The 26,118-nt window shown below is 37.9% G+C and overlaps 1 protein-coding gene across 1 annotated transcript in view; it reads right to left on the bottom strand.

The window, feature by feature from the left end:
* The window catches only part of PCDH15 (protocadherin related 15), a 906,505-nt gene that overhangs the window by 25,804 nt on the left and 854,583 nt on the right, over positions 1 to 26,118 (bottom strand). Inside the window, 2 exon segments of the mRNA XM_035706656.2 lie at positions 6,165 to 6,341; positions 25,474 to 25,562. Coding sequence (XP_035562549.1) covers positions 6,165 to 6,341; positions 25,474 to 25,562 — 266 coding nt within the window.

The raw sequence follows: 26,118 nt of genomic DNA, 5'->3' as shown, positions 1-26,118 counted from the left end.
GTAAAAGGTGTTTCCTGCCTAGAAAGAGAAGACGGTATAAATGACACAGATAGCAAATCACTCAGGAGGACAGGAATTAGGCAATTTAACCAAACAGTTCTTGCAAGCCTTTCCCCTAAATAACGTAGTTCCTACATTACGGGCATTATACTGGGGTAGAGGGGATAATTAAGGAATAACTGTTATTTAATTTTATTAGACTGAATGATTTTGTTACACGTAACTATTATTTTAGAAATCGATTGCATAATATAAATCACCACACTTACATTGAAGATGTGAAAAACACAAAGAAATGGGGAAGAGGAAATTTTAAATGGCCCCAAATTTCACCATCCTATGATAACAAAGAGCGCCACGCTCATGTATCTTACAGTCTGTTTTATCCCTTTTGACATTTACAATTTTAATTTTCTGACTGATCACGTTGACTTTCTATCCACTGCACAGGGTGCCTAGCTTCCTCACAGAAAAATTAAAGAGATAACAGATACCAGATACGAATTCCAGTGGCTTGTCTATTCGACATTGCATTTAAGAGACCCGATGGAGAAAAAAAAAAAAAAAAGAAAGAAAGACCCAATGGCTCAGATAACTGAATTTTAGTTTGAGGGGGAGCACATGTTTTTACTCAAGTTTTCATATGATAATGTAAGACAGGATTTTTGTCCTATTTCTTATTTTTTACAAATATTATTTTGTAGATATAAAATACACTTTTATAGCAACCTTCCTAAGTTATTTTTAGGCATGTTAAAAAATATAATAAAGATTTAACTGTTGTTTCCAAGTGCTAGGATTGAATGGTACAACATTTTGTTTGGATTATTTATCAGATAGAGTAAGAAGTTCCAGATAAAGTACAGATTAAGAGGTCATGTTGCAAGAAGACGCTATTAGAAACTAGGAAGAATCTAAAGTAGAGGAAGATGGTTAGTTTGGGGGAAAGAATCCACCCAAAGCCTGCGGGATCCTCTAGACGAACCACACATCTACAGGATTCTTGCATTTGACATCCTCCCACCCGGGGGAAGATTTGTTAGTCTTGTTACACTACGAGAACTCCGTTATTTCCATATTTATTTTGGTTTATTTTCAACTTAGGTAAATGTCGTCACTGTTTCCTGGAAGAGTTGATTGCTTTGAACCCATACCTACTCTAGAATATCCTTCTTTTTGCTTTCTCCACACAGAAGAGTTTACCAAGGTAAAAATTCCTAAGACATAATAGGTTTCCTTAAAAAAAAAATTGTGGATTTGACTCCTATCACCTTTTACCATTTTATCGTGGATATGGGAGGTCTAAGGCTTATCTGATTTTTTGTTTCTTTATAATTGAGTCACTTTTGTGTTTCAATGGTATTAAAACATATTCAGATACTTTTCAATGGCACATGACAACATTTTCATTGATTTTGTCTGGGAAAGTAATGGAATCTTTTCATTATATTTTTGGTTTATGTTTCTGTGATAAGGACTACAGTGTTTTACCTCAGAGACACCCGACAATTGTCAGGTTGTATCTTCATTGTCTTTTAAATTTATTTTGATCTCTTTTATAATTTGTATCTTTTTTTTTTCTTTTCCTTAATGTGCTCTGCGGTTATGCATATACTTTATACTGTCCATTTGTTTTTCAGATGTTTTCTCTGAATTTCAGGCAAGTTTGGAGGTTTCCACCCTAAGGTGGAAAACGTGGCCTCAGACCTTTAGGCTTTTGTTTTATACTTTCTCTGATTTGGGGACAGAGCTAGCTTCCATGTGGATCTTGGGAATTTGAAAGAAGCTTTATAAGAACTTGGTATTCAGATTCTATTTTAAAGTATAAATGTGTTCTTATACACTGTATTATAAATGCAGTTTGTAGAGTATCCAGGATTTTCCTACCTTCTCCATTTCTCATTTGCCTTCTGGACAGACAATGTTAAACAGGCTGAATGTACAAAAAAGTGCATGAGCTAAAATTGTCTTTGCTTTTTTAAACAAATATTTAGTTAAGTTCTATTTTAAAGTAATATCGTCTGTTTCTGTTGAGGGTACAGAAAGCCATAAGAGCCTGTGGCTCCCATGCTGATGACAAAAAAGTCAAATAGATAATCATAAAATAACTTTTTTTTGCACATAAAATGCCAAATTCTAAACAGTGAGTTTCCTGCACAGGGAGAGACCATGCATTGTTTCACCTTTCACAGAACAAGGTAAAGGTGGCTGCCAAAAAAAAAAAAAAAAAAGAAAGAAAGAAAGAAAGAAAGAAAGAAAGAAAGAAAGAAAGAAAAAGAAAAAGAAATGAGCTATTTTTTTTAAGGATTGTATTCATTCATTAGAGAGACAGAGAGAGAGAGAGAAAGAAAACACAAGTGGGGTACTAGACGCGCAGAGGAAGAAGCAGACTCCCTGCTGAGCAGGGAGCCTGATGTGGGGCTGGATCCTAGGATCCTGAGATCATGACCTGAGCTGAAGGCAGATGCTCAACAGACTGAGCCACCCTGGTGCCTGGAAGTGAGCTAAAATTTTCATAAATATTTAGAAGATAAATATGCACCAACATTTAACATCAGCATAAGAGACCCACGCACACAAGAGGGGCTGGCATTGTACTCCCTTGCAAACTGTTTTCCAAGGACCTCCATAAGGTAACCTAGAGACAAGGCCGGAGACAGAAGAGGCATCCCCTTCTAGTGCATGGTTACAGGGAGCAAGCAGCTCTGGCTGGGGCACCCTGCACTTCTCCCATCCTGTATCTCCTACAGAGCAAGGGCCTTAAGCCACAGAAGGAGGGGGGAGGAAGGATCCCAAGCCCTAGGGGTCAGGCTAAACCCACTCTTCTGCTTCTGGGGACAAGGTGTAAGCAAATACCCACCTTGGTGCCTCTCCACCCTGAGAGGGGAACCAAGCAGTAAGGGAGAGAGTCTGCCCTGAAGGGAGGATGCAGAGAGGCCCCCAGTGGCACAGGCTCCCAGGGCCTGCGAAGAGATAGCAGTGAAGCCAGACAAGACACAGCCCAGATGCTGGGACATCAGACAGACTTTGATACAGCTCCGCTTAGTACTTCACAGAAGCCAGCAGAAAGCGACAAACATGCTTGAAGTGATGGGAAGTTCAATAAAGTGGAAGAAACAGTAAGAAGAACCAAATGGAAATGAAAGACTTTGTTTTAAAAAAAGAGAGAAAGATGAAGAGTTCCTTTAATGAGCACATCAACAGGCTAACAGATAAATCCGTGAACTTGAAACCAAGGCAACAGCAATTATCTGAGGTAAAGCACAAAGAGAGAAGAGGGCGAGAAGAGGAGGAGGACGAGGATAGGAAGCATCCAGAAACTTGGAAAAAAAAGAATTTTAATTAGAGTTCCAGAATGAGAAGCAAGAGAATATAGGTTCCAAGAAATATTTTAAAAGATGCGGTCTAAGGATATTCCAGAAATGGGAACAATGTTAAAAAATAATAATAAAAAAAACCTAAACCAAAATGCAGATTCAAGAAACTCGAAGAACCACAAGTAGAATGAAAGCAGGATAACGTAACGTATATTTACTGCAAAAAATCGAAGTGATTCAGATAACCGAAGACAACAAAAATCAAAATACTCATAACCTTACAAAACAAAATAAGTAATGTCATTTTAGTGATTCTAGTCTCCTCCGCATTTATAAACTTTAAAGTAACATTTTGAAATAGTTACATCGGTTTATAAAAGTCAAAGTGAACTCTTTGCGGAGAATATGTTGTTGTTTGTTTGTTCCTAATTCTTTGGCCAGAGAATTCCAACATCTCAGAAGCTTAGGTTTTAGGATCAAGGGAAGTTGAAAGAATAATCCTATTTCCATTGGTCTGGGCATTAAGGGATCATCTTAATGTTCTAGTATATTTGTTCAGTGTTAAAAACGAATAGTTTTCATAACTACAGGAGAGATAATATCGGTGCATTATGAGCCTTGGATTATGAAATATATCTCTATAAATTCATTATGGAATGTTTCAAGGAACCATTCTAGGGCTTAGATTATTATATTAATTAATAATTAATAGCATATTAGACTTCTATTATTATAGTGTCTTTCAGCTATTCGCTCAAGCTGCTAAGGGAAAGCTTTAATACTTCATGGTCGTTCCATCCTCTCATCAATACAGAAAATTTTGACTTATAGTTATTTTCTATTTTTCCCTTCTTTCCTGGCTATAATAGTTATTCAACTGAATTTCTATCCTTACTCTTTACAGTATAATCTAGGTTTGGGAAAACTTGTTTATTTTACTGTTTTAAAGGTTTTATTTATTCATTCATGAAAGACCAGAGAGAGGCAGAGGGAGAAGCAGGCTCCCTGCAGGGAGCCCGATGTGGGACTCGATCCCAGAACCCTGGGATCATGCCCTGAGCCAAAGGCAGATGCTCAACCACTGAGCCACCCAGGCGTCCCAGGAAAACTTGTTTAGAATGAACAATGTTCATCTTGTACTTCCTATGCCAGTTGAAAACCAACTGGCTTCGGTTTGCAAACTGTTTCCCTCTAAAATGTTTACATGTCCAATTCTCTTTAAAGCTACACTAACAGCCTAAAGAAAACATGTTTTTATAGGTAGGAAAAACTCCCTACATTCAAACAACCTAACATCATATTTAAAAATAAGACCAATGTTTGTAAAAATACACCTTGTGTTTAAGATAAATGTTAATGACAGTTCAATAGAATATATGTAGTTTCTCAATGATTGTAAAATTAATACAATATGCAAAAGTTGGCTTGGTAGATCTAAAATGCTACTTCATTTGGAGGTTGGTTGTAGAATTTGAGAGGAAGTCACTACTCCGTCATCTCTACTTTCCACTGTGATTAACACACTATTTGCCTATGGGCCAAATGTCTATTAAATTTACGTTGATGAATAACATACTTAATAAATATGGCTCTTTTATAGTTAAATTGCTATTAAATCACTATCTCATTGTAGCTAAAATAGCAGCAGTGAAATTTTGTTGAAGAACAGCTTTAAATTCAGAACAGACTGAATTCAGAATGTGTGTTTTTTTTTTTTTTAAAGATTTTATTTATTTATTCATGAGAGACAGAGACAGAGACAGAGAGATGCAGACAGAAGCAAGCCCCATGCAGGGAGCCTGACGTGGGACTCGATCCTGGGTCTCCAGGATCATGCCCTGGGCTGAAGGCAGGTGCTAAACCGCTGAGCCACCCGGGTTGCCCAGAATGTATGTGTTTTAATAAATAAACGGGTAGATAGATATTTGCTAAATATGTAAATGCAGCCACATATGGAAATATATTTAAATTAGAATATGTATATATTTATTTAGTGCTCTTTAGTGTGTATATATATACATGTATAGACCAAGAAAAACTAACATCTGAAATTATGGATTCAGGTACATCTATATGCACCAATACCAATAAATATTTAGAATATATACATACATTTATATATCAATATATACTGTTTAAGTAAAAATATATTTCAATTTAAATAAGAATTGCAGTCCAACAGTCTGGTGGACACTAGGTGTCAGCAGAGCAAAGCTGAAACTAACAACAACAACAAAGCGCTCTAAGTGTTCTAAATAATTTGAGAGAGAGAGAATAAATAGCAGCGTTTTGCTGAGAATTCTGCATTTTCTTTATTTTTAGGATTCGTGACTCAATTATTCAAATTCACCAGAAATGAAATAAATAGATGGAAGGTACAGACTGAGGTGGAAGGGGTTGTCCCTTCTGTCCCCCACTGCCAAGTCAAGGGAGAAAAGGATACTAATTTTTGCTGATTCAATAAAACCTAGAGGCAAGCTAGATTTATTCTTAAAATTCATGCCTACCGACACTGTCACGGGCAAACTGCCACTTGCAGAAGGATTCAGTGCTTTCCCCCTTCTGATGGCTGGGGCGTGGGAGCAGGAGTACAGGTCATCTCTATGGTGTGAGGCCATCTCTAGGGACTGCATCTTGCTCATAATGGACCTTCTGACCTCCAAAGTCACTCTCGCCCATACCTGGGCCTGAACACCTGTAGGCATGAGGACCCTGGGTGCTATCTCTGGTTTTCCTGCTCACACTTCACTTTCAACAACAATTTGGTGGGTTTTAAACTTAAAGATCAAGATCATCTATAGGTGATATTGTCACCAGAAAGCTGTTAGAGACCATAAAACAACTTACTTAAAAAGCTCATTTCTGTCGATGGCTCTGTTGGTTTGGGGGTCGATTGCGTAGACAGTCAGGTCACATTTGGTGTAATCTTCTAGAGAAAAGGCATCCCCATGCCTGCGAGCACCAATGGACTCCACCACCACCTTGGCACCAGGGATTTGCTCCTGAACATAGCGATCCAAAATCCTATAAATCAAACAAAGTACAAACATGACATTCTGACGGGCTTCCTGGGGGAAAAAATCACTCTCAACTTGAAATGACATTTAGTAAATGAAAAATGATGACAGCCTGGTTTTTGCTAATGTTTACTGACTATGAACACTTGAAAAAAATTCTCTATATTTTTTCAGCATTTAACTTCCGATGATGCTAGAAACTGAATAAGGTAGAAAGAGGTCATCAACCATGTCCTGTTTGAATCTAGACTTTTTGAATTTATGATACCATTTGAGCTTTACATGTCTCATGGGAACTGCCAAGTATATTGTATAAATGGTGCGATTTACAGGAGCCACGGGTCTTAAGAACTCTTGAGTTCACGTGGTTGATGTTATAAATTCAACATTCCACCAGATTCTGCGAGACATGGCACATAGCTGTACATCAAGGTCCAGGACTAGGATACTTGTTTCCCTGAGGGTATGAAGACTCTTAGAGCTTGACAGCAATGAGAGAAGGCAGAGGTGGTTTGCAATGGCAGGTTTACCAGGTTAAGAGAAACATCGCATGCAAATCTCAGAAGCTATTTGGCTGAATACAAACAACTAAAAGACCTATCTTTTGGCATAGAATCAATGCTATTCAACAGAAAAGACAGAAACAATGTTAACCTATAGGTAATTTTCTGGAAAATACTTTTTTTTTTCTGATTGCATGATTTGATTTTAATTGGAACTACAAGTTATTCCCACGTAAGTGTCTGTGGTCTCTATTGCCACAAATGACAATTTCCTTAATGTCTTTTCCTTATTAAAAACTTTATATTAAGTTTATATCTATATGTAGATTAACATCAGAATGTATATTATTAAATATTTATAGACATTCAAATGTAAATGAATTGATTTTAATAACTCTGCATGGCAAGTATTTTAAAATCCATCTATAGATTGGACGCTCCGTTTGGAGTCCCCCTTGTGAGGCCCTTTCCAAGGGGTGGGGGGCAGGAGGCACAATATCATCTAATGTCCTTTAATACTCCAGGAAATAGCTTTTACTTCAGAGGCCAACACTGACCTGCTTTCTGCTCTTTTAAAAAAAGTGTTGCTGTAAGGGGCTGGGTGCTTGGCCCTTGTCTGAAGAGCAGCACTGACACTGAGCCTTGGGAAGTGGCGGTGCCATTGGGGGCAGGTGTGTGGTGCCCACACCGGGGGACATGACCAATGGTAGTGAAGGGCTCTGTCTGTTTGCTTTTATTTTCTTTTTAGTTGTTTTGTCTGTTTGCTTTTAAGTGGATATGGACCAGCAGAGTCAAAGTCCCTTTCATTAAAGTACTATTCATTCTCTTCCTTTTCTCACCAGCTCACACCCACAGGTCTGTGTGCCTGACAGTATCTTTTCTGATGAGATCTTTGCTGAACAATGAAGAAAAGAAGAATGCATTTTTCCCAGAACCTGAAGAGAATGGCTGCAGGAGGAGACAAGAATGTGGAACAGTGTTCTGTCTGTGTTTTAGGATTCTTTTTCTGAGAGACTTATGCTCCCTTAACAAAAAAAAAAAAAAAAAAAGAAAGAAAGAAAGAAAGAGAGAGAGAGAGAGAGAGAAAGAAGAAAGAAAGAAAGAAAGAGAAAGAAAGAAAGAAAGAAAGAAAGAAAGAAAGAGAAAGAAAGAAAGAAAGAAAGAAAGAAGAAAGAAAGAAAGAAAGAAAGAAAGAAAGAAAGAAAGAAAGAAAGAAAGAAGAAAGAAAAAAAAAGAAAAAAAGAAAGAGAGAGAGAAAGAAAGAAAGGCAGGCCTGGGAATCAAACCCCATTACACTCTTGACAGTTCAGTTGGTACAGGCATGAATGATTGTGGTAAAGAGAACACAGATGTTTGGCTTCGGCTTTCCGCTCCTTTACTTATGAAATGCAAAATCTGAGACCAGTAAGAAGCTGCCAAAGGCTCAGTCTCCTTAACCACAAAATGAGGAATTCATCTGTCACGAAGGATGATTGTGTGCAATAAATGCACTAATGCTTGTTGTCAAATCTCCGCACAGTTTTGAGCACACAGTTGCTGCTCCATTAAAGATGATTATGCTTATTATTAATTTGGCTTAAATGTTTGCATTAATAAACTCCTCCCCAGCCTCTAATTCATTCAAGACATTTAATGATATTGTGGAATCGTAAAGAAAGCAGATTTCTCACCAGTAATATCAGTTCACAAATCAAAAACCAAATACGAGCACACTGTTAAATATATGGCAGAAGGTGGCTATCTGTCCCAGGACCGGATTTTAATAATTTATGACTGCTGCGGTGCATTTACACATTGATTAAGCATGTTCCAAGGAAATCGTTTATATGTGCATAAACCACGTTTCCCTACAATGCAGAAACCTGTCTATTGAGCTTGTGGGTTTTTTTTTTTTTTCTGTATTTCTCGGAATATTGCAGAATCATGCATGACTAAGACTTCAAATGTGGAATGAAATATAGCTGTATTAATTCCTTTATCATGTCAGGGAATCATAAATTAATGAAGTCTAAATATGTGTTATGTCGTTTAAAACATGTAGCAGTGTCTTCTCCCTGAATTAATTCTTTTCTCTTAAAAATTAAGAGATCCTCCAAAATGAAATATCTCTTATGATAAAGAAAAAGGTATCCAAACGTGAATGCCTTCCTTATCTTTTCTAAGATAAATATATGTTAAATTAAATTTGAACTTTTTAAAACGGGAACATTTTTGGCTCTTTAGCCTTGCTCTTCAAATGTACATGGTTACACTGGTGCATCCTAAAGGTTTCCGAGCTCACGATTTTTTTTTTTTAAATATGGCTTTCTAGTCCCTTACTTTGAACTGCCTCATATAAATTAGTACCGATGTTTAAATTGCCTTTATGTTTATGTTTTGCTTTAAATTATTAGTACGTCAAACCAATTCATACATATGGTTTGGAACCAAGTGTCCTGAGAATTTACTACATGTAAATTCATTAAGAACAAATTATTTGCACACTACCATACAGACACATACGTATACAGAGAAAACGTTGTTTATGTGTAATATCTGTATTGTGCATTTCTCCCTATATCAAGGGAGATGTCTGCAACGATATTTATATAGTGTTACTAATGCTTAGGTCCGGGTGGTGTGATTTTGAGTGTGCCATAAAAAAGTTCATGAAAACTTTCCTCTTTATATTACATTACTTGAATTTCCTATAATGGGCATGAGAAAACCATGTAGTCATATTTTTAAAAACTCTTCAGCTTCCTATTTCCACTTCCCCAACTTCTTAAAAAAAATCTTTTTTTTTTAATTTATTTATTTATTTGAAAGAGAGAGTGAGAGAAAGAAAAGGAGGAAGGGGGAGGGACAGAGAGCAGAGAGTGGGCGAACCTCAAGCAGACTCCGTGCTAAGCACGGAGCCCGACTCAGGCTTGATCTCACCACCCTGAGACCGCGAGCTGAGCTGAAACCAACAGTCAGAAGCTTAACCAACTGTGCCACTCAGGTCCCCCCTCCCAAAAAAAAAAATATTTGCCTAAATTTTCAGAGTTTAAAAATGTAAAAGATTAAGTTGGAATCATGGTTTTTATTTTATTTATATATATATTTTTTGGAATCATAGTTTTTAAATAAATTTATAGCAACACTCAGGTAAGTGGTAAGTGGAAATTTTCATCCAATCATTCATTTATTTTCATTCTTTCATTCCATAGATATTTATTGAATGCACCCTCTGGTGCAGGCACTGTTCTAGACACATGGAATATATCAGTGAGCAAACCCATGATCTCCGACATCACAGAACTTGCTTTCTAACTGAGCAAGATAGACAAGATAATAAAATAATAGAATTGGTTAGGAAACGTCGCCATGTGAGCAGACTCCGAGGAGACAGTGAGTAAGGTGGACATTGCCGGCAGGAGCCTTCCAAGAAGAGGAAATGGCTAATGCCCCGTGTGAAGTGCCAGGTGTACAAGTGTGGCTGGAGCAGAGAAGGTGGGGGCAGATCACACAGGGCCTTGTAAAGGCTGGACGGGCGTTACCTTTTGTTCTGAGTAAAACCAGGATCCATTGCTGGAGTTTCAACATGGAAGTAATGTGTGCGGCCTTACATGTAACGGAAGCACACTGGCCGCTGGGTGGTGAACCATCTGCAGTGAGGCCAAGAGTAGAATGGGGGAAACAAGGTAGGAAAGACTTTACGGAGACGAAGAACTTACTACATGCCCAGTCAACTCAATAACTCAGAGGAAGAAAAGACACAACAGAATCCCTGATTATTAGCCACGCAAGAACCACATAGTCAAGTATTAATATCTACATATTATTAATATATAGATTAATTCATATTAATGAATATGAATATATGTCTGGCGACATATGCAAGAGGCATGAATCTTTTGAAACCAGATCAATACATGCAATGCTTAACTGCAGAAACACTTCCAGTAATTATCTAGTTGACCTAGAGAGGCTCTGACCTTTTCTGGTTGTTCATTTTGGAATAAGTCAATGTTTATGGATTATTCTTTGTTTAAAGAAAAGCATAAAGGAAAGACTAGAGCTCAGAGGTCAATTTCTGATGCTTCATTATTTCCCTTGAAGTGTCGACCTAGGCACAGAGGGCTCTTGAAAGAGGGTCCCACTTTTTTCAGAGAGCCGGCTGCTTCTTTCAGTTGCCTTTTGTATTGCACGTGGAGCACGGTACGGACCCCTTCTCCGCATCATCCTGTACCATCTGGGCTGTTTCCTTGCAAAGTCCAGTATTTCGTGTATGAGCAAAAGTTATGGTGGCAGTGGTATAACCAGAGTCTTACACGGCAGGCTATTAAAGCTGCCTGACACCTCAAGAAAACTGGGATTTATGCATAGCCACCAGGTACTATGTGATGATACAGTCTGCTGGTGCTTTAGGTCTACAATGTGGAGAAAAATGCACTCAACTGCAAAAATCAAAACAGCGAGAGAGAGGTATTTATTGAAATACGATATTCTGAGGGAGACCCCGCAGGCCTGTGGGTTTTCCACCGTGGCCCGCGCAGGTCTACCCCTGGCACATGAGCTGGGCCGTCCTGTTTTCCCCAGACTATTCACACAGTGGCTGCTTATCCCTAGAACAATCCTGTTCTCAAAACCAGCTGAACCTCAACCAGTCCTCTCCAGCTGACACCCTATAGGACATCCTGTCCTCTGTCCCCAGGGTCCTTGGGAGACTTCCATGCCTGGCACTTTCAAATAAGAGCTTCCGTGAACAGTGCTCTGCTTTCCTCCCACAAATTTCGGTCACCTGCCCTCCCCCTCCCTCTGGTGTTTTATAGAAGAAAAGTTTCAGAGATGGGCTGATATCACATTTTAGGAAAAGAAATCTAGGGCTCTGTTTTAGATTGGAAGGGGATGGGGCCTCTGTTTTATAATGTCCTGATTGCCCAGTGGTTTCATACCTGCCATCAAGTGCACACTGTTTGGCATCTCTAAAGAAATAATACTATGTGGACACCGAACAAGGAAATACACTGGAGTATGTTGGCTACTTCCGTCCCTGGAAATAGGGAGGAGAGTTCAGACAACAGCCCCGTGTACAGGTGGCAGTGTTGGATTTTACGGCAGCTCTTTGCTCCTGGACAACAGCAAGACGTCCTCCAGCCAGCTGTGTTCCTGGAAGCCATTTGTTGTACAACCATCCTTCTCTAAGCCATGGGGGGAAGCCAGGCACAGATCCTCCGAATTCCCATTCTTTGCCTCAGACATGATCAGCAGATGAACTGCTTTGTCCCAATGGATCAATCAAACAAACCAACAAACATTCTTGTTAACCAAATATCAGTTGAGCTTTGCGCCTCCCTTCAAGTTTCTGGATTCCGAACCATCTGCTCAGCCTCTAACAGTGGACAGGCCGCAAGGCCGCTCCCAGAATACCTGATGCTGGGGTAAGACATGCTCTGGCCTGGGTCCACAGACCTGTCACCCCATTGGCCTGCAGTGGTTTTTTCCTACCCTTGCTCATGCCCCCAATCAAAGAAAGGCTTTTTCTTCCAAACCCTTGTGTCCTGTGGAACCTCTGGGTCAGACCATTCTAGTGCAATGGTTCTCCTCCCTCGTCTCTTATGTCCTCTCTCTGCCCTTAGAACAGTCCTCAGAAATACAAGTTTCTCTTCCGAATCCAGATTTGTTTTCACTTGACACACAGGTAGACAGCTAAAGGAGATGGCTTCTCTCACTCCTCTGCAGTCTTATGCAATGAGTGCGTATTACCAGCCAAGGTGGGGGATATGCAAAGAATTTTTAGCAAACTACACTAGACTAATGATTACCCGTGATCCCCTTTCCTGGACCCGCTAGGTCCGCGGTGAAACAGCCATGAGGCCCCACATTTCCAATTGCATTGGCTGCTTCTCTTTCAATTAAGACACACAGACTCGCATCAGCACTGCTTAATTATAATTGAAAACTGTTTGAGCCAGCTACAAAATAACACACTAAAGTTTCTTCTGCCACCAACAATGACAAACAATGATGCGCACGGCCTAAGCGAGCCCCCCGCCGCCCACTGTGGTCATGAGCCGTCATCCTATAGGTTGTGTCCTGATGGCACGTGGAAGCCCAGCTCTCTGAGGGCCAGTTATTTCCATGACAGACTGTGCTGTCCATACCACAAGACTCGTACTGAGTCCTCATCACATACACGAAAAGAAGGCATCGACGACAAAGGCATTATCACCCCCATGGCCCATTTGAACTTTGTTGGGTCTTGGCTGCAGGGCTTTCCTTTCTCCCCCTACAACCCTCCTGATCTCAGTGGAGGCATTAGCCTGGTGCCCACCACGCTCCTGTCCTGCCTCATCTTGCCCAAACAGGACTGCCGGGGACTCAGGCCAGGCCACTTTCTCTCTGGAGTTTGTTTCTGGAGTTGAAGATGACCCCGGAGTGTAAAATGGTTGGAACTCACTCACTGAGGACCTCTGTGCTCCTCAGCCTGATGTCACTCACAGGACTCGCTCCCGCAGTCCTTGCTTCCCAGGCCCTGCACCTGCCTTTGGTCTTGACCTTTCCTTAGTGGATGTTCCTTCCTCTTACAGACACTGTTAGCTCAATAGCTTCCAGCGCAGTTCCCTCCACGGCCTGAAGCCTCAGCCCACTGCCAAGGTGTACTGCAAAGGTGTACTGCACGTGTCTCATTTTCCTCGTCCTGGTCTAAGTCATCCTGCTAGCCTCTCTCTGTCATTTCACTAGCCCTTTAATTTGCTTTCTGCCTAAAGTTGCCAGGTTGCCCATTAGAGAGTTTCAAAAATAACATGCATTCTGGAAAAATGTGGTCATTTATATTTACCTTGACTCTAAGTTCTTGGGAGCAACACAGCAACTTCAAATACAAATAGTATAAACAGATGTATAGCAGAATAGTACTTTTTCTTAAATTTTATTTATTTATTCATTCATGAGAGACAGAGAGAGAGAGAGAGAGAGAGAGAGAGGCAGAGGGAGAAGCAGGCTCCATGCAGGGAGATTGACGTGGCACTCGATCCTGGGTCTCCAGGATCACACCCTGGGCTGAAGGCGGCACTAAACTGCTGAGCCACCTGGGCTGCCCTGAATAGTATTGGATTATAACAAACTTTCTCCAAAGAAGGGATAGTCTTTGATCTTCTAAGAACCAAATATAGTGCAAATGAATTAATATAATAGTTACAGTCATTAAAACCTAAATTTTTATTTGGGGTTTATTGTTCTACTTTAGTTTAAAAGATCCGTTATGTACTCACAATACTTAGTAATATGTTACTAGGCCACCTCTAGACAAATTTTCAAAAACTGCAAAGTTCTAAATATAATTAATATGTACATTTTAGATGCATATAAATATACTTTGTATATTTAATACAATATGTATTTTTATATGCATGTGTAATATGTATACATATACAATACAGGCATATAATATGTACTCCTATGTATTTATATAAAATACCTATGTATTTGCCTAAAATATGTTTAAGTGTGTTATATATGTGTATTTGTATATAATTTGTTTTATACACATATAAATTTTTTGTGAAAATACATGTATATAAAACATTTTTTGCAACACCACATTAATTCATTAAAATTTAAACTAGTTTATAATTTAAACTGGTAAAAGTTTATTTAAATAGCTTTTTAAAATAATGTCGGGTAAATTAATACATTTTACGATAAATATTGAAAGGCATATTTAACTGATTTTTTTTTTTTTTTTGTATTGTGTGAATAGCTTTTTCCTTTAAATCGCGAATTGAAGTCACCGGTCATGAACCGGCTCACTTAACTTATTCTCAAGCCAAGTTTTTTTGGTAGATGACCCTAAATTTTAATTTACAACATCACTTTATCCAGTTACCTATATGCACCTCTTCAGTGAGTTTCAACTAGACATTGCATCATAAAAAAATTAAGTGTGGAGGCTTACAGAAATAGCTTTGTAGCTGAAGTAGGTATTTACTCATGGTTGATTTACCTTTTAGTTATTACACTAAAATTATTGCAGCAGTCATCTTCTCAATTACCCATTTGGGCGAAGAAGCCAACCTAAAGCTACCATTCCACGAAGAAAATTTGTGTGTGAGGGAGCAGCCCACGCCCAAGAAAGGATGCACTGGATTTTTTAATTCAGTTTCCCTCTTAAGAAGCCTTGTAAAGAGGGAGTGGTTAGGAACCCAGGCTGCTGCTGCCTTTGGTTGGAGATTCAAATTAAACCTCTACCACTTGCTATCTGTGTCTTTGTGGACATTACTACGTCTCAAAGCCTTAGGGAGCTCATCTGTACAACGGGGAAAGTAATCAGACCTGCCATAAAGCTATCTACGAGAAGTTAATTAGCATCCACTAAGGGCACAAAACCCGACAAGTTGGAAAGAGCACGCAGCAAAGATGAGTTTTTTGTTGTGGTCCTTACAGAAACTCCTCGCATTTTCTGATTGCAAACCCCATTCAGCCTTTTGATGAAGTAAATGGATTGCATTTAACTAGCAGCATCATAGGGACTCACCCCACATACTTGTCAGAGATTTGCAGAAGCCTGGCTAAAGCACCCCCAGGCACTACAGATGGCTGCAGGGACTCAACACAAGCTTTCCTGATATGCCTGTTAATACAGACCCTCAGAGACCCCACCCAGACCACTCCCAGGTAACATTTTAAGAACATGGGACACTTTGTACATCACACTCTGTACGTCCTATGATGTCCTTGGATACGGACATTCCCTTCCAATCTGGCATTTCACTCAGAAATGGTTTTGTCTTTACACCAGAAGTGTTGTTGTTTTCTGTTTTCAATTTTGTAACTTGTTTGTTTGTTTGTTTGTTTGTTTTTTCCTTGGTTTGGTTCTTTCACTCTGGCCCTAACACTATGAAAACCAAGTTCAGGACTCCTCTGGTGATTCTGTATGGCTTGGTCACATCATCCCTGTGATAGTCTCATTCTTGACTCTTATTTTTTTTTTTTTCTATTCTGTTTGCTTTATTTTAAGGCTCATGTTAATATATATTACTTTGTTTTATTGTATGCATCATTGTAAAATGCTTGAAATTCTCTTTGAATAGATGGAACATTAAAAATAATTGTATTTAGCATAGAATACAATTTAGATATAAATGAAAGTATCTAAAATCGCTGCTGATATAAATTGAATTTTCTTATCTAAACTTCGGTTAAAAAAAAACTTTGGTTGAATTTATTTTTCACGTTAAAAAAAAGCTGCACCATACCGAGAGGTAAATTGTGCACAAATTGGATAAAGTTAAGAGAAGAACCGTCTGTGTAATTAAGAGAATAGAGGAATTGGCTCTTGCTCATCAGATGTCGGAACTGAGTGGGTGCACAAGGAAATGATCTATTACCTTGTACCACAGGTTGGGTCTGATTATAAAAAATAATGAGCTGTTTGGGGCACCTGAGTGGCTCTGTCAGTTAAGTGTCCCACTCTTGATCTTAACTCAGGTCTTGATCTCAGGGTTGTGAGTTCAAGCCCCATGCTGGGCTCCACACTGGGTGTAGAGCCTACTTGAAAAAAAAAAAAAGTAAGCTGTTCTATTAGGTGAAATTTCTGCACCATGAAACTTAAAAGAATATGATAGAAAGAAGAATTTTGAAAGGAACAAATGCTCACTATGAATTTTGAAAAGCTTTATAAAGCAAAAGTGACTCATGTTTTAATGGAGTCACACATAATGATCTTTCACCCTACCTCCACATTCTACTTCTATTTGGTGCAAGCAAAATCTCTGAAAAGGAAAATGAACTGAATGGTGTGATATTTGGGAAAAGTAAAACAGAGGTTATGGCATTCTACTTGTTTCTACTTCTCTCTCCAGTCTCCCCAGTTGTTTTTCCAAAGATTTTTTGGATGAAAAGAGAAGTACAATAGGAAGCTGGAAAATGCCTTTCTTCATTGATTTTGTGAATGGATTTTACTTTTGGAGTATAAAAAGCACTTTCCTCAAATCACAGGATAGACTATATAGCTCTGTATAAATTAACTTTGTCTTTTATTAACTGCCATTGAACTTTTTAAATTCACTTTAATACTGTGTTAATAAGTACCCATCTATCTATCATGTCACAAATCATAAGTTAAAATAAGAATACTAGAGCTAATATGCTGGTACCTTCATTATAATTGTCTTATAAATTAAATTGATTTCTCCCTCAATCAAAATCTAGTCTTCAAGCTTGCTATTTTCTTTCTTTCTTTCTTTCTTTCTTTCTTTCTTTCTTTCTTTCTTTCTTTTATTTATTTGAGAGAGAGAGAGAGAGAGAGCATGAAGGAGAGGGAGAAGCCTACTACCTGCTGAGCAGGGAGCATGATGCAGAACTCAGTCCCAGGACCCTGGGATCATGTCCTGAGCCAAAGGCAGACAACTGACTGAATCATACAGGTGCCCAGTTCAAATATTTCAAGCATTATTTTAAAATAAAAGTAAAATTAAAACATCCCCAATGGAGTTACAAGACATATTTTATTTGCTTTGGATTTTTTTCATAGTTTTCAAAGGTTTGAGAACAAAACAAAACAAAACAAAACAAAACAAAACAAAAAAAGAAATGAAAAAAGAAAAAGAAAAAAAGAAAGAAAGAAAAAGAAAGAAAAGACAAAAGGAGAAAAAAATACTGATTCTGCCAAAATGTATCATGTAAATTTTACAATTAAGCCCATTTTTTTTGTAAATGCATATTGCTGAGAAAAATGGGAGAGTGGCACAATTATATATTTAAATTTTTCTAGATTACATGTACCAGATGGCAAATATTAACTGAGAAAGTCGATTTATTATCCCTCGGTACTTTTAATTTTTCCCAACAGGAACTAATATAGTTTTCACTATAAAGATTCTGAAATTTGTTAATGAACGAATGATGTGTATTCTGATCATTATAATACAAAACAAGCCTATTGACAGCAGGACGCCAGCACACATCATTATTTACTGAATTACTATACAATGGAATCTTAAGAAAAAGTAAAGTCTAGTTGATAAGTCACTTGTTTTTGGTTAATTCTGCATGGAGGAAAATATACACATGACCCCTGAACACCACAGGTTTGAGCGGATCCACATATATATGGCATTTTTACAGGATAGTACCTTGAATGTACGTTTTCTTCTCTATGATTTTCTTACTAACATTTTCTTTTCTCTAAATTACTTCATCATAAGGATGTAGCATATAACACATATAACATATAAAATATGTGTTAATCAACTGTGTTTTTGGTAAAGCTTCAGTCAACAGCAGGCTATTAGTAGTTAAGTTTCTGGTGAGTCAAAAGTTATACGTGGACTTTCAACAGTACAGCATCCCCGAGCTCTAGGTTGTTTGGGGTCAACTGTATATGAATTTGGAAAATCCATGTGATATGAAATTTAAAAATTAAGAATTTACCCTAATATATCTGAAAGCTATTATCAGAAACAAAACACCAAGTCCTGTGAATTTGAGCCATTTTGACAGAAGTTTAATCTTTAATGTAAATAACTTATTCACATTGTGCTATGATGGCATACCTCCAAATATTAACTAAGAATTTAGACAAAATTGGGCATTGTAATGCTCACAAATAGGACACCTGAAGTGAGAGTCAAGGAGCAATCCTCTTTGTAACTATGATTCCATGTGTTTAGCTCAATACTGACATATTGAGGATAATTAAAAAATTTGCTATGACATGAAGTACAAACTGGACTTCAAATTTCTCTACTTTTCCACATTTCAAGGAATTAAGCATTAAAGATATTACTAGAATGTGCATGAGTAACAACATGAGACACTATTTTGTAAAAGTCTAATTGCATTCTGGGCTAGCTTCAATTCTGTAAAGAACTATGACTTCTTACCACAAATAGAAAGTAAGTATTTGCTCTCGCAAAAAAGAGATTACTTCTCCTTCTCTGCCAAAATAAAGCCCCAAACTGAGTATTTCAGAAAAAAAAAAAAAGCAGCTGAATTTGCTTCGTGTTGAAACAAAGAATCACCAAAGCTTTGAATAAAACCAAATCATACTTATGCTTTTTTTCAAGTAATAATGAATTATAAAAGTCATATTGAATATTAAGAAGTAGAATTTCATTTTATGTTAAGTTAGTGTTTTATTTTTATGCCCGGTTTCAGTTTTTATAGCTATTACATACCTATTATAGAAGATGTTGTTTTTGAGTTGTATATTAAGATGTCTATATTTCATTCTTTTAAAAATTAGATCATTTATGATGAGCTTCTGGTGATAACCTCCCCAGTTTCAAACACACAACCTTTTCCTAAGTACACTTAAAATCAGTGTGTGATTGCCAAGTGTGAACTTACACCAAGTTCATTCAAAATACAGCAGACAAGAAAGATGATGGGAAAAAAACAAATCTTGCTAAATAAAGTCAACGCTCACCAAGAACAGAATACCATGACTTTCTCACAGATCATGCTATCAAATTCTTCAGTGGCCAAATAAGAAAAATATTATTTTTATTTTTTCCATCAGCTCAGACCTCAAACCAAGGAGTCATTATTGCTTCTTGCTTTTGCTCACACATCTAATCCTTGACAAGTTTTAAAGGCTGTACCTGGAGAATATACCCTTGATCTAATCACCTCTCCTTGTGTCCACTGCTACCACCAGTCCAAACCACCAATGGCCTCTCCTTAGACCCCTGCTACAGACTCACAGCTGGTCACTCCATCTTCTACTCAACAACCTTTTAAAACTTAAGCTGGAACATTATTTCTCTGTGCAAAACTTACAGGCAGTGTAGGCCAAAAGAAATATAATGCAAAATATATATATATATAAATAAAAATATATATAAATATATATATATAATGCAAGTCACATGAAAATTCAAAAATTTTATTTTATTTTACTTTTTTAAAATTTTTATTTATTTATGATAGTCACACACAGAGAGAGAGAGAGAGGCAGAGACACAGGCAGAGGGAGAAGCAGGCTCCATACACTGGGAGCCCGACATGGGATTCGATCCCGGGTCTCCAGGATCGCGCCCTGGGCCAAAGGCAGGCGCCAAACCACTGTGCCACCTAGGGATCCCAAAATTCAAAAAGTTTAGTACCCACATTAAAAGATTAAAAACAAAAATGGTGAGATGAATTTTAATATGTTTATTTCACTTAATATATCCAAAAATTATTATATCAACATATAATCCATCAAAAATATTCATGATATTGTCTCTCTTTTGTGTGTGTGGGGGGAGCACCAATTCTTTTAAATCGGGTGTGTATTTTTATACTTAGATCACCTTCCATTTGGACCTGCCACACCTTTCAAGGACTCAGATGCCTAGTGGCTACTATACTGGACCATCAGCTCTAAGGACTTTGTGTCTCATACAGAGTAAGACGTTAAATCCTCCAGCTGGCCTGTGAAATCCTATATACTCATTTCCTATCTCGATAGGACAGCCATGCTCCTACAGCTGGGTTTTCACATCAGCAGTATCCTCTCTCTGGGAAAACACTCTCCCCACATCACCCCCCACCTCCCTCATCAGAGTAGCCACATGGGTCTCTCTCTTAATGTCTTTCTGCTTAGACCTCAGCTGATAAGAAGGCTTCTCTCAAAAAAAAAAAAAAAAAAGAAAAAAGAAAGAAAGAAAAAAAGAAAAAAAAGAAGGCTTTTCCAGTCATCCCATATTAAATAGTACCTTTCTTCTATCATTTCATATTGCCACTTGTATTTTTGTTATTGCCCACATATTATATGTTTTATATATAAATAATGTTATACTTTTGTAAATATTTTTAATAAAATTAATTAAATGTTTTAATTAAATAAATTAAATTTAAAAATAATTATTTTTATTTCCTGTTTTCCCCCAACAGAATGTAAGCTCCAGGGGAACAGAGACTTTGCTCTGTTCACTGTTACATCTCCAGTGCTTGTTTACAACCAGTAACTACTTTTTATTTAATGAATAAATTTCCAGCTTCACATATGAATATTAGGACTTAAAGAGTTTAATTGACTAGCCTGATACCTCCCAGCTGGTCACTGATGGGCCAGGCACTTGAGTCTAGGGTTCTCTGAACTCAAAAGGAATCCTGGGTAGGGGGGCAGTTAAGACATCACTTAGGAAGTTTACATGAGATGTTCCTCAAGGTGTTTTCTTAAAGGAATTTGAATAGAATAAATAAGTTTTTTTTTTCTTCTATCTGGAGAGTATAACACTCTAAATTATGACTTGGCAAGCATACAGGCTAAATTCAGACTATTATATGTTTTTGGAAATAAAGTTTTACTTACACTAGTACTGTCATTAAAATCATAAGTATTGTTTTTATTTATTTTTATTTACTTATTTTTATTTATTTATCTTTTTAATGATTTCATTTATTTATTTGTGAGAGACCCAGAGAGAGAAGCAGAGACACAGGCAAAGGGAGAAGCAGACTCCTCGCAGGAAGTCTGATGTGGGACTTGATCCCCAGACCGGATATCATGTCCTGAGCCAAAGGCAGATGCTCAACCACCCAGGCGTCCCAAAAGTATTGTTTTTAAATTACTGTTAACATTTAAAAACTATAATGGAGAAATAATGTAGTAAAAATGTAAATAATACTATAAAGATTGTTTTTAAATGTATTATTGGTCTACTATCATTAATATTTACAATATTAATGTCTGTCCTTTTATAAATGGTGTCCTGAACTCCCACCTCCAGCTCTAACTAAGGAGACCATAAGAATGATCCAAGCTAACGTATTTATTGATTTACCTTTCCATTTGACCTGTCCCTTCAAGGCCAGTCTTTATTACACTGATTTAAGAAAATATAAGTGCTAGCATATATTGTTTGCTGTTTCATAGGTTCTCTTTCCAAGAGGCTTCATAATTCTCCTCCTAGAAATGTACATCTTGGCTAGATTTCTAAGTATGTTTTGTAACCTTAATCCAAGGAGCTGTAAGTTACTTACACAGGTACATTTCAGATGCTGTATAAATATATCATGGAGAAGGGCCCTTCTACATCAAATCAACGCCTACTTCAGTAAAATCCTACTATCACTGAATATTCATTTTGCATTTAGAAAGTAAGTGAAGTATTTGAGCAACTCTGTGACCTCAATGATCATCCCAATCTCTGCTGTACCACCCTGTTTCTAAAAAGTCCTTCAAGTATAGTTTTCAAAAATGCCATTTATGCAGATTCTTAAAGATTTACATTTTAGAATCCCACGCTTCTTTTACTCATTTGGGTTCCATGAAGAAGCAGAAGGAGAACAGAGACACGGATGCAAGCATTTCCTACCTTCTTCTTCAGACACTGTTGCCAGTGGTTTGCTAGTAGGTAGAGTTTCCCAATCCTTACCCTAGCAGTCATTTATCCCACTCCTTAATCTCAAGAATGTCTAAGTAAGAGAAACAAAAGGCCCAGGAAGAGATAAATCCTAAATTCCACCTAAATACTTCAGAACATAGACATGAAAGGCCACCTGTGAGCACAGATTCTCAATGGAACATGCTAAATACATTAATGCAATTTAAAAGAAATATGTTTCACCAGAAAGGCCCATTGGTTAATTCTATAAGCCCAAAATATCAAAAATGATAAAACAATTTTCAGCGCAGGGCCATTTATGCCAATTCCAGGGGAATGGGGAATAATCATCACCATCACTATGACAACACCCATTTAAAGGTGCTTTCTGTTTTCTGGGCATTGTATTCTCTGCCATCAAAGGATACAGATCCCCTCTGCGAAACCTTCTCCATCATGAAATGAATGTATTAGGCCATTACATTTTTCTTTTATCGACCCTCCCAGTTTGCACTGATTTTACCCGTACTGAGAAAACTGTGGATTTATGATCTGGCCTCACGTACAGGGCTGCCTACAGGAAGAAATAAAAGTGATGATCATATGAAATTCAGGTTCCCCACTTCGTAGGGTAAGGATGTTTCATGGGATACAGAAAATGGCTTTGGTGATGGTGTGACTTGCGATCTGAGAACGTCTACAGGGAATGGGGGTGTTGGTTAGCCTGGCCACTGGAGCAATGAACTCCTATAAACTGTCATTCTGGTGTCTACTTCCTTACATGTGTTTTTCTTCTTCCTCTGGCTGCTAAGGTGCTGAATCGTGTGGAATCAGATCTAACCCTTCTTATCACTACCACTCGCAGCTTCCAAATAGGAATCGGAAAAGCTACACATCTTATCAGTCCAATCATATGACGTTCCGGAAAAGGCAAAACTATGGAGACAGTAAAGGATCGGTGGTTGCCAGGGGAAGAGAGAAGGGAGAGATGAACAGGTGGAGAGAGGACTTGGAGAGCAGTGGATCTACTCTGTATGATACTATAGTGATAGACAGATGTCATTACAAATTGGTTCGAACCCACAGAATGTACGCCACCAAGAGCAAACCTAATGTCAACTATGAATTTTGGGCGATTGCCATGTGTCAGTGTAGACTTGCTGCTTGTAACACACGTGCCAGCCTAGGGCCAGATTGATAGTGAGGGAAGGGGCCATATGGGAATTCTCCCTATATCTTCTGCTTAATTTTGCCGCTGCAAATATAAAATTGCTCTACAAATAAATTCTATTTTTTAAAGGGATCACAAATTTTTGTTATCTAAATTAACCCAGATTTTTAAAAATCTACGATAAGGAATCAGGTATGTGCCTGCTATGCTTACTGCACTAGCAAGTTCCAGCGTAATTCTTTCACAAAGCAACGAAGATGGTCATCATTGTTCTAATTTTCAAGATGAAGATGTGTGGCCCTAAGTGTTAAGTTTCTTGCTCAGAGGTCACACAGCTATAAGATTGCAACTTCTCTGTTTGAATCCATAATCTGAGCTCCATACTAAACTACCCTCTTTGGGTAGAATGGAAAACCTGGGATCTCTATCTCAATCCTCCTGACTGGGTCACTAATCTCATTTGTCAGAATATCTGTTATCCATTGAACAGGCACAATTCCTGTGGTCCTCAATGGACCCCTCATGGGGTCCTCAACAACCCCATGATATTAGCTTTATTATTTTTATGAACAGATAACTAGAAATGGTGATGCAGTCTGGGGAAGGGGACATTATTTGCCCCAGCTCGTGTTTCTAAACTAATGTTACAGAAGCCAAAGCCCCTTTCACAGGGATACATTTCTCTCAAGACTTGAAAGGCGCCTGGTTTTTCTCATTCAGATCTTCATTTCCACATAAGAGGGAAAAAAAATATAAACTCCTAAGGAATTATACTTCTTTGTTGTCATTTTTTTCAGCTTTCATAAATTTTGTTTCAGTATGAGAAAGGGGAATCATGATTCTACTTGTATAAAATTTTCATTCAATAAAGTGCTTTGGGTGCCCACTCTATAACTGGAATTATAACAATGAAAGATAGATTTCCTAACCTCATTAAGCTTGTACTTTGGTGGGAAATTGACATATAATGAAAATATTAGATAATACTGTGAAGAAAAATGGAGCAGAACAAAGGGCAAGAGGTTGATTATGGTTGTACCACCTTCTTGATGCTACAATCAGACAAAGCCTGCTTCCATGGATAACATTAAAGTGGCTCAGAGACAGGTGTGGTTCCTGATTTTCTCAGGTGTAATCAGCTATTATTTTAACAGACACTAAATGTGTATAAACCTATTTGCAGAAGTAGCTCAGACACTGCATAATTGATATTCCAAGCATAAACATTGAGAATGACTTTCTCCATAGGACACTGCCCATGACACGGAAAGGTTAAGTTGTGAAACAGCAAGAAATAATTGTTACAGAGCACATATGTTTTCATTACTGGAGAAGCACTCAAGCTTCCATCAGTGCTTTACCTGTTGTATTTGACACATAATTACAGAAAATTTAGCTGTCTGATATCTGAAGCTTCTTCTGGCAACTTGGAAATGAGGGATACTTTGCCAGAGAGAAGCAGTGATGATTGACCTCTGTCAGCCTGAACTCAAGGGGAGACACAAAATAAGTAAGCGCCCATATAAAAATTATGAAATGATGTCAGGCTAGGTTAGAAGAGCTCAGAGTGAGCTAGAAAGGCATTTTAATCATCCTCTATAGCATTCAGAATATTAGAGAACTGTAGCTTCATAAATAGTCACGACTTTGAGTCAACACTGACATGTTCGGTGTACACAGATCAAAAGGTACAACGTGGCATGTATTCAGGAATAATTCAAAATGTATATTGTTTAAAATTAGTCTTCATGGTTTTTGAAAGAATAAGCTTTAGCCACCTAGATACATCACTTTGAGAAATGGCATTCTCTGGACTAGCTGGGTCGCTGAGATAATGAGCTTTTTGAATAATTTGGGGCCGCAAAATCAAGATATATACTCTAATAATGAATGTTAGGATTTATTTCTTATATGCAGGGTTTTGAGGTTCTGTTGAGGCATTAGTCAAAGCATCCTGAATAATAACATCTTCACACATCTACTTTTCATACCTCCTTGAAGGCACTCTCGGAAGCTTCGCGTATATTAAATGAAGCCATCTGTTTCAGGAAAAGGGTAAGCTGAATTATTAAGATGGTGTTTTATAATATATGTTTGATCTGAACCTATAATGATTAAAAGGACCTAATCCCATAAAATTAGAGGCATATGAAAATAAATATATAAGAAACACAAAACCATTACTCTGTAAGATCTTCAATCTTTTTTTCCACCAGAGTCGGGGGCACGTTCGAAACGATGACCTGCATGTCCAGCTGATTGACCACGGAGACCTGGAGGGAGGAAAACCAGAACCCATTCAGAACCAGTTCTAGCACTTCTAGAACTAAAGCTTTGACATGTCCAGTTCTTCCCTACTATGCAGAGACCCCAGGCTTCCCCATTTTAATGTAGGAATAAATGACACTTTTAGTTACACAGTGTCTACTCCTTATTGGGGCAGGTGGAGACTGATGGACTATGGCTGTTGTCTAAGAAGTTCCAGGACCCTCAGTGACTTCCACTCTGCTTGGTTTGTGTGTCTTTGTTTTGTTGGTTATTTTCTAAGACATGGAAGAAGGTATGCAAACTTTCCTAATTGGGATATTTAAGGACACCCAAGATAATGGATAACACAGGTTTTACAATCTTGAGGGATCACTTATCCAGTGTGACTATGAAGTGGAGATATGACTAGTTAGAATAATTCATCCTATGGGGAATCATCATATATAGTCTTCATGTCTGCTTTAGTCAGGTCTATGTTTGTGTGAATAAAGAGATCACATTTACATATGGGACTAAAATGAGCTAATTTAGCAGCTGTTTACAAATCAATTCTATTCTGCT

The sequence above is a fragment of the Canis lupus genome, chromosome 26, assembly GCF_003254725.2.
Source record: "Canis lupus dingo isolate Sandy chromosome 26, ASM325472v2, whole genome shotgun sequence".
Lineage (NCBI taxonomy): Eukaryota > Metazoa > Chordata > Mammalia > Carnivora > Canidae > Canis > Canis lupus.
The sequence above is the reverse complement of the archived record's forward strand: the minus strand, read 5'-3'. Positions and strand labels throughout refer to the sequence as shown.